General features: G+C 44.6%; 1 protein-coding gene and 2 long non-coding RNA genes across 3 annotated transcripts in view; 1 reads left to right on the top strand and 2 right to left on the bottom strand.

The window, feature by feature from the left end:
- LOC123962499 overlaps positions 1–257 on the top strand; it is a 2,912-nt gene extending 2,655 nt beyond the window's left edge. Inside the window, exon 4 of the long non-coding RNA XR_006822956.1 lies at positions 39–257. This is a non-coding gene — a long non-coding RNA (uncharacterized LOC123962499). The remainder of the gene's footprint in view (positions 1–38) is intronic.
- The window catches only part of lamb4 (laminin, beta 4), a 27,566-nt gene extending 23,855 nt beyond the window's left edge, over positions 1–3,711 (bottom strand). The window contains exons 1-2 of the mRNA XM_046038656.1: positions 2,563–3,711; positions 33–199 (exon numbers count right to left, since the gene is read on the bottom strand). Of these exons, the coding sequence (XP_045894612.1) occupies positions 33–199; positions 2,563–2,584 (189 nt within the window). The 5' untranslated portion in view covers positions 2,585–3,711. The remainder of the gene's footprint in view (positions 1–32; positions 200–2,562) is intronic.
- Positions 3,712–3,885: 174 nt separating this feature from the next.
- Positions 3,886–5,724, bottom strand: LOC123962500. Its single transcript, XR_006822957.1, has 2 exons — positions 5,635–5,724; positions 3,886–5,460 (listed from the first exon to the last, which is right to left on the bottom strand). It is a non-coding gene; the product is annotated as an uncharacterized LOC123962500 (long non-coding RNA).
- Between the last annotated feature and the right edge of the window lie 3,844 nt (positions 5,725–9,568).

Raw genomic sequence — 9,568 nt, 5'->3', positions numbered from 1 at the left:
AATCCCCCCCCCCCCCCCCCCCCCCGTTATACCTCCAGGTATCCAATGATGCAGTAGTCCTGTGGTCCATCCAGACCGCAGGTGGACGAGGCTGACAACTGATCCGCTCGACCAACCATCAGGTCACCAAGCTGGGGGTTACAGGAGCCGCCGGGGCACTGGTCCTGGAGGTCCTGGAGCTGAGCAACTGGAAGAAAAACTGCAGAAGGATAGATGGGTCAGAAAGATTTTAAAGTCTAGGGGAGATGTCAAATGTTATGGGCTAAATTAATAAATTTGTAATTACTGTAAAATGTTTCAGCAGACATCTGATGACATAAAAAACAACATCTGTGGCATATTTTTTACTTAGTGGAAACTCTGAAAATCCTGGAGTTGTAACATCACCACACCTGATGTATACTACCTGAATGTGCCAGCCTGCTTAAAAGCCTCCACCAGCATGTGTTGTCCCACCTTAAATCCATCACAGACCCCCTCCTGGACCCCCCACAGTTCGCATACAGAGCCAACAGGTCTGTAGATGATGCAGTAAACATGGCCCTTCACTACATCCTCCTGCACCTGGACTCCCCAGGAATCTACACCATGATCCTGTTTGTGGATTTCAGCTCTGCTTTCAACACCATCATCCCGGCCCTGCTGCAGGACAAGCTCTCTCAGCTGAGCGTGCCTGACTCCACCTGCTGAACTTGCGTGCCTGACTCCAGGACCCTCAGCACCGGTTCCCCTCAAGGCTGCATTCTTTCCCCTCTGCTCTTCTCCCTGTACACCAACACCTGCACCTCCAGTCACCAGTCCGTCAAGCTCCTGCAGTTTGCAGATGACACCACCCTCATTGGGCTCATCTCTGGTGGGGATGAGTCCACCTACAGGTGGGAGATCGACCATCTGGTGACCTGGTGCAGCCAGAACAGTCTGGAGCTCAACACTCTGAAGACCGTGGAGATGGTCGTGGACTTCAGGAAGAGCCCAGCCCCAACCTCCCCCATTATCCTGTGTGACTCCCCCGTCACCACCGTGGACTCCTTCCGCTTCCTGAGCACCATCATCTCCCTCCCTCACCAAGAAGGCTCAGTAGAGGCTACAACAGTAGCTTGTCAGAAAGGCAAGGTGCAACGACAGGGAAAAGTCCAACAGGAATAGTCCATATCAGAAGGTGGCAAAACAGGGAATTACAGGAGAGTGGACAGGGCAGAACAGTGGGAACATGGCCGGACAGGTAGACTCTAGCAGACGGCCCGAGGGCAGAGCAGAGGAACCAGAGGCTTAGGCGGGCAGTCTGAAGGCAGGGCAGAGGGGACACAGGAGACTTTAAGGGCGATGACCAGTAGGTCGACCAGACAAGCTGAACAGGTCAGAAGGCCGGCCAGGGGGGCTGGGAGCTAGGGCAGAAGCCCTCTGGAGGCTGAACTGGAGGTCGATGGCGAGGAGTGAAAATCTTAGGAGGCAAGCCAGGGGACCAACGACAAAGGCGGAACCCCTCTGGAGGCGGGGCAGGTCTGAAGTCCAGCAGCGAAGCAGCAGAACAGGGAACCAGGAACAAGGCTGAGGACCAGCGACTGGACAGCAGGGATGACAATTTGTTTAAGCACTGGGGCCTTGAGCTGGTTGGACCACCGATGGAGATCTTGGAGCAAGAGTCGGTCTGGCCGCCGGCGCAGGCGGTGCTGGTCGGGAAACTCTGGGGTAAGGGGTGGTTGAGGCTGATGATTTCTTCGGCAGCCGTGATGGGCACGTCTCCTCCGGTGACCGCCACAGAACCTGTTGAAGACGGCCTGACGGGTCCCCATTGTTGGCTCCACATGGCTTTGAGCTCCACTAACTCACAAACCAAGTCCATGAGTGTCTGCTAGGTCCATTGTTGGTTGCGTCGTACTGTCAGAAAGGCTGAGTGCAATGGCAGGGAAACAGAGGTGTGGACCCAAAATGCAGACACCAAACAAGGCTGGATCAGTTTACAGGTTTATTTAAATACAAAAGGCGAGGTAATCCAAACACAGGGGTAAAGTCCAACTAAGGCAGAGTAATCCAAGAACAAGGGAACAATCCAGAAATCCAGGGGAAAACGGAGCACAAGGCAGAAAACTCAATATTTGACAATGACACAAGCAGGCAGGGTAATTAGTCACAGGTGAGACACATGAGGAATCATGGGAGACAGGAAACAAAGCTAGAAAAAAACAACAACGATCACAAAATAAAACAGGAAGTACAGCTAGCGACAATACACAAGGACGAGTATTCGAAAGTACAATAGAGAACATGAAACAGGAGCATACCAACAGTACCTAAAAGAGCACAGAGGCAGGGAGTGATAAACACTAACACACACTAGGAAGAGTAAACAGGAACATAATGCCACTAAAACCCAAAACCTAGGACTTAGCTTACACGGCTTTCAGTCAGTCTCTGTAGGATGATGTCGCTATAGGCCTACAAAAGTTTCCTCACATCACCGCAGCAAACATAAAAGCAGCCTTTAAAACTGTTGGATCTCCTACAGTGGGAACCCAACCCTCACCTGATGCATCCTACCTTAATTCTTTCCTACTAACTCACCAATGAAGATGATGAAGATCATGTTGTGCTGAGACACCTGCTGGTCTCTGGACTCTTGTGGAATGTGATGGACTCTAGTGGAGCACAAATCATTGATTTTTCAAACACATGATGTGATAAACTGTATAATTTATTGTCTGACTTGTGGCTTTACATTGATCTGCAACATTAGCATGTGACCCGACTTATGAGAAAAGACGTTCATAGGTCATTGGCGTGGTGGGGGATGGTCTCTGCGAGTCTCGTGTAGTTTTATAATGATATATTTTAACCGGATACTAGTTTATAACTGATCAATAGTCAGATAGAAAACGTACAACACATACAGCATAACAGATGGAAAAATCAGCTGGGTCAAAACAGGCCACTGACCTGAGGAACCAGACCCCAGACGTGAAGGGATGAGGGATTGAGGTTGCTCATAAAGCCTCTCTTTTAGAGGGTGTCTATGTGGTTTACTTTATTTCAGCAGAACATGTAAAGTATCTCTGGTTTATTTCTGGGACTCACACTGTGAACCCAGAGATGGGGACTCGAGTCTGACTTAAGTCGCAGACACAAAGACTTCAGACTTGACTCTGACTCGATGTGTGGGACTCTTGAACAATGTTTATTTTTAGGAAACGTCTGATGAGCGTGCTGTTATTCCCCTCCCTGCGTTACCTATAACCTGCCTACGTAACATCTGCTGCGCGACCCCACATGAGAGAGGACAACACACACCGGCAGCTGCTGAGCCATTCATCATAAACTTTGGCTTTAAAACTTCCCACAGTGACACCCAAACAAAAGAAGCTCTGAATGCAAAATAGTTTAGTAACCTGAGTTAAACATGTTTTGCTCAGCATTGGCCATCTAACGTTAGCTTGCTTCTTGTTTTAGCTACGACCTGCGGGAGGTTAACTCCGACTGTCGTTCGTTATGAAAAGATGAATGAGTGTTTGCTTGCCAAACCTGTGGTGGTCGATTAGCGTAATCATTTACGTCCCGCTGGCTGCCATCACCTTAATTAACAACAGTGGCTGCAAACAGTTTACAGGTTTATTGTTGATCATGTGACGTTACAGTTTTATTTAGTTATAACGTTACACTGGTTTGAGAGTCTGGAGGGGTGTTGACTTAATAGTTAATAAGCTGTCATTAGTTGCATTGCACATCACTTGGTTGTGCTCTGTAAGAGAAAAACAGGTTACAGTTACAGAATCCCTTATAGACATGCAGTTTTATAAGCAGCAGGTGATAAAACATTCATTATAACCACAAGAGGCTTGAGGCTTGACCTGGACTTTAGCTAGATAGTGCGTGAATTTTGACAGGGCCGTGTCACTCACTCAACTTTCTGAACGCTGTTAATTCATTTTCAGTGTGAGCACAGACTGGAACGGCTCTTTAATATCTACCGGAGAATAAATGTTCTGCCTCTGAGCGGGTATGTCTGATTTATTTAAATTATAGAATGACACCTTTATCAAGTTGTTAATCGTTTGTCGCTGGCTTCCTGTCAAAGTGAAATTGTTATGAGTCTGCTGTTCTCCTCCCTTCACCTTGTGTCTATGTTCTTCTCCCTCCCAGTCCGTCTGTCTGTCTGTGTGCCTGTCTGGGCGTGGCTTCTCACTCTGGCCCTGACCTCCACCTCCACACCTGATCTGCATTTTACTAATCAAGACTCTGCAGTATAGCAACCCGGTACTTCACCTCACTCTTCGCCAGATCGTCAGCTTACCTCAGTGGTATTTGCGCTGTGGTCAACAAGTCTCTTTTGTGTCCTCACTGACCCCGTAGAACCTCACTAGACTCACCACTGGAACCTGACTAATGACCACAGGAACCTCATCAGCGACCAGTGAAACCTTGTTAAAGACCACTGGAACTTTTAATGATCAGTGGAACCTCAACCACTCAAGGCCCCGTGCTGAAAGTTGTTGCTGAAATACAGCTCTTCAGTCAGTCAGCTGGTGATGTTTTGCCCTGCAGACTGAATACAGTTAGATTTAGAGAAAAATGTGTAGTTTGGACTGAAAATGTGGGAGAAATGAAATGAGTGCAGCCATAAGCACCACTAGACCCCTTCTTGATCCAGTACGGATCTTTGCTGCCCACTGTTCCTAGTTAGGATGGGTTCGAGTCAGAACTACATCCACACGCGCTGTACTCTGTGTATGAAAGTGTGTATAAGATTGTATGTGGCCAATAAAGTTGATCATCAAGGTAAAATCAGAATTAAAAGAATAATTGTTTCAGTCACAGACTGCAGTTGGTGCTTCTGTATCCATATTATCAGAATCATTTGTCGGCCATGTATGTGAACATACAAGAAATGTGACTCAGTGTACAGAAATAAACATCAACACAGCTAAAAACCAAGGTCAACAGAAACATTAAAATACCTGTGCTGTACCTTGTCGGCTTGTTTCTGAATTATTCCCCAAGTATGACTGCCTGGCTTTCTTGCAAAGACTTTGCCTTTAAAACTTTCTGTGCATCTCTGATCTACCCAGAAACATCACATCATCTCGTCCACTCTCCAGACACCACCAGTCTCCTGGACTCCGGTTGACCCATGCCACCACCGGACCTCCTCCAACATGGACTTCTCCAGCAGTTTATACTAGACCTACTTTTAGCACTGAACGGTTACACTAAAGGTGGATCCAGCGCATTAAAACATGATGCCTGACCAAGCGTCCACATGTCATTCAAAGTTCAACTCAAGATCACAGGAATAGATCTGTCCTCACTTCTGTCAGTTTATACATTCTCAATAACCAGCACTGCCTTCTTCTCCTGCTGTCTCACCATCACACCAGACACGTCTGTTAAATGATGGACTACCTCGCAGTATGTGGCTCCAGAGACGGTTTCAAGCTCTTTTTGTTGCCTCACAGCTGCTGAAATAAACTAAACACACAAGTATGAGCTCAGTTTATCAGTTTAGGTTTTATATGCACTGAAGAGTCTCTGTTACTAGAGAGCAACTTCTCATCCATCATACTGAAATGAGCAACAAAATGGTCGAGTACCGATTTAAAAAACATCTTTAATGTGTTAAAAAGTAAATGAATGTGAACCTACCTGCTTCTGCTGCCACACTGAAAGAATGAGCACACCTGGGCAGGTAGCAGCACACCTGAGACTAATGTAGCCTGAGGGCGTCAGTGTCAGTGTGTGAGAGACAGAATGAGAGAATGATTTAAACACACACTGCAGCTGAGTTATGAGCTCTTGCTGTGATTTGAACTGAGATGTTGGCCCAATCCCAATGTCCCCCCTAAGCCCTGAGCCCTCACAGACTCACTTACTGACATCACTTGGAAATTGAGTGCAAGAGGCTGCAAGGGCTCAAAATGCTGTAAATAGGAACGGGACAGCACTTTGCCACGTTATTACCTTGACGATGCTGAAACACGTTGCACACTTTTTATTTTATGCTTTTCCCTAACCCTAACCTTGCAGGCTCTCGCCCTACAGAGTGGAGGAGAGGTAAATGTCAATATATATTTGTCAATAATCAATACACTATTGTTGGTCAAAACAGCATCATTAAGCAAAAACTATAATAAATAGTTGAATAAACTCAGTGTGTGATAAGGTGATTGCATTCCTCTGACTTCATGTGTTCTTTTTACAATCTTAAGAAAAATTCTAACAATTTTAACATCAGCGTTGGTGTCGATGTTTGTTTGTTTACCATTTTCTTCTTCTTCTCTTGTAACGCAAATTTGCTGTGATTTTTCTCTCGCTTCCGGGCTTCCCCTGGTAACCCCCGTGTTTCACATCATACCACTATGAACTGTGGGCAATTCTCTCAGGCAAAGTCTGCAGAAATGTGAACTTGCGAAAAGGGACTATAAAGGGCTCAAAATGTGGTGGCTGTGGCTGAGGAGGTAGAGTGGGTTGCCCGTTAATTGGAAGGTCGGCGGTTCAATCCCCAGCGCCTCCATATATATACAAATACGGAGCCCCTCATGGACTTCCTGGGAACGCGCCTCAAATTCTGGGATTGTGCCATGGACTCGTTCACTGGTGGTTGAACTGTGGATTACTGACGGGGAACATCTTGCGTGCATGGTGTCTGCTGTAGGGTCACGACTGATACATAACTAAGAAGTATTATCATTGTCGGACCTGAACTCGGACCCGGCTCCCAATTGAACCCTGCACAGCTCTCTATTGGATCTCTCTGGCTTCAGTCAGGGTCACTGACCCTACAGAGACAGGGTTACAACTACAGAGACAGAGATCGAATAATTAGGAATTCTCTCATAGTATAAAGACAGCTAACTACAGGACAAGTCGAATGGAATTCCGGCGCGGACCGTTTTTATATTCAACAATATATAATTATGTCCATGGAAAAACAGTTGCATGATGTGTGTGTGAAGCGCCAGTCCTCAGCACAATCTTTGTCGGTGTATGCACAAAAGAAGGGGACTGGCACTTCCTGACTACATGGAGATTCATGGCTATTGAAGGCCGTGGACAGGGCATCAAATTTTCTATTGGGTCAATTAAGGTGTCACTCAAAAGTCAAGGTGTACCGGCTTATTTGTTGTTTACATGCTAACTGTAGTTAAACGCTATAACAGCATTCCGTGTGTATTTATTGATATAAAAATGCATTTTCGACTGAAGATTTTACTGGATTGGATCGTCTGGACCTTTACCAACATAACAAGACCAGGTTTGTCTGAATATAATCCATTCATAGGCTACGGCTTTTCTGGTAAGTGGAGTCAATTTTGATTATTAGCAGTGCTTGAAATGGGGCGGTACGCCCCGTTACGCAGTACCGACACCTCGATATTTTACTCTTTCGCGTACCGGGACATTTTCTTGCGTACGGGGACTTCTCCCAAGCTGCCGAGTTTTGCCTGCCTGCCAAGAATTGCATGCACCTCCAAATACTGCTTTTAAACGCTATAATATTCTTTGTGGGGTTCATCAATGGTGATAAATGATTCGAAGTTTATATTTTGCGAACATTTACGGGCAGCTATGGCTCAGGGGTTTGAGCGGGTTGCCCGTTAATTGCAAGGTCGGCGTTTCAGTCCCCGGCTCCTCCAGGCTGCATGTTGAAGTGTCCTTGGGCAAGATACTGAACCCAAATTGTATGAATGTGTGTGAATGTTAGTTTCTGTTTGAGCATTTAGGCTCAGTGTATAAATGTCAGTGAATGGTGAATGCAGATGTAGTGTAAAAGCGCTTTGAGTGGTTGAAAAGACTAGCACGGCTGGGCAATAAAACAATAATTATCTCAATATAATTTTCCTCAATTACAATATAACAAATGTTCAATAAATGTTTAATTTAATTCATTTGAATCATTGACAAATCAGCACGTATTTTTCTATTTAGATATTTATTTTGTTGAGGAAAAGGGACTGAAAACAGATTTTACCTAATGTTACTGATGCATATTTGTTGAAAAATGATTTTGTCATAATTGTTTTGAATGTTCTGCGCTTAGATTTGTGAAGTGTCCACTGTTTGGCATTAAGTGGCACAATTAACTGTCTGTTAACTCCAACTTTCACACAGGAGCAAAAATCAGCCATTAAACTTAAAGAAACAATGATCTAACATTTATTGTGATAATTATCAATATCCAACAATATGAAATTTTTTTTATCTTGATAACATTTCTGGTCACATCACCCAGCCCTTTTTCCACTTCAATCATTGATTATAGGTGGTGGCAGAAAGGTTTTACCCGAACGCATTTCAGGCACAGAAAATGTTCTTGCTTTAAGCCCTGATGACAGCAAGCTAAAGTTAGGCAACAAACAAGGACAATGCTCTTGTAAATGCTCTTAGATTGTAAATTTTTTTTTAAATGGCTTCATGAAATGTAAGCTTACTAGTCTTTTGTGTTATTTGTCTGCACCTATGTGTTTGTATTCTTTTTTATACGCTGCTGCCTGTCTTGGCCAGGTCACCCTTTTAAAAGAGGTTCTTATTCTCAATGGAACTCTCCTGGTTAAATAAAAAAAAATAACAACAGAGAAACAGACTTACTTGTGGGTTGGAAGTTCCCGGTGAACTCATTAAAGCCATCACTGTAGATGTGCAGTCATCAGGGGATCACAGCAGTCATGAGCTTCTTTAATGATAAAATTCTAAATACTAAAGACAGAATGAATCATCTCCTGCCCTCAACTGGCACCGACTAATCTCTGAGCTCAGAAACCTTAGAAACAGCTGGGCACGTTAAGCGTTACTATCCCACCCTTGATCCAGATGTTTTAGCCAACTATAGACCTATAGCTAACCTTCCATTTCTCTCTAAGGTCCTGGAGAAAGCAGTCGCTAAACAGCTGTGTGATTTTCTACAGAGCAATAGTTTATTTGAGGATTTTCAGTCAGGATTTAGAGCTCATCATAGCACAGAGACAGCACTGGTGAAAATTACTAATGACCTCCTAATTGCATCAGACTTTGTCTCTGTACTGGTTTTACTAGATCTTAGTGCTGCTTTTGATACCATTGACCATCTGGTCCTATTGCAGAGACAGGAACATAGGCATTAAAGGAACCGCTCTAAGCTGGTTGAAGTCCTATTTATCAGATCGATTTCAGTTTGTACATGTTAACGATGAGTCCTCTATGCATGCCAAAGTTAGTCATGGAGTTCCTCAAGGATCTGTCCTCGGACCAATCCTCTTCACATTATATATGCTTCCTTTACGCCATATTATCAGGAAACATTCCATAAGCTTTCATTGTTATGCAGATGATACTCAGTTATATCTATCGATCAAACCAGATGAAACTCATCAGTTAGCTAAACTTCAAATGTGCCTTCAGGATGTTAAAACCTGGATGACCTGTAATTTTTTCGTTATTGTTCTGGGGCCTAAGCACCTCCGTGACGCATTATCTAAAGATATAGTTTCCCTTGATGGCATCGCCCTGGCCTCCAGCACCACTGTGAGGAATCTTGGAGTTATCTTTGATCAGGACATGTTGTTTAAGTCTCATATTAAGCAAATTTCAAGGGCCGCCTTTT

The sequence above is a fragment of the Micropterus dolomieu genome, linkage group LG22, assembly GCF_021292245.1.
Source record: "Micropterus dolomieu isolate WLL.071019.BEF.003 ecotype Adirondacks linkage group LG22, ASM2129224v1, whole genome shotgun sequence".
In the NCBI taxonomy this organism is placed as follows: domain Eukaryota; kingdom Metazoa; phylum Chordata; class Actinopteri; order Centrarchiformes; family Centrarchidae; genus Micropterus; species Micropterus dolomieu.
This window is presented reverse-complemented; position numbering and strand designations above follow the sequence as displayed.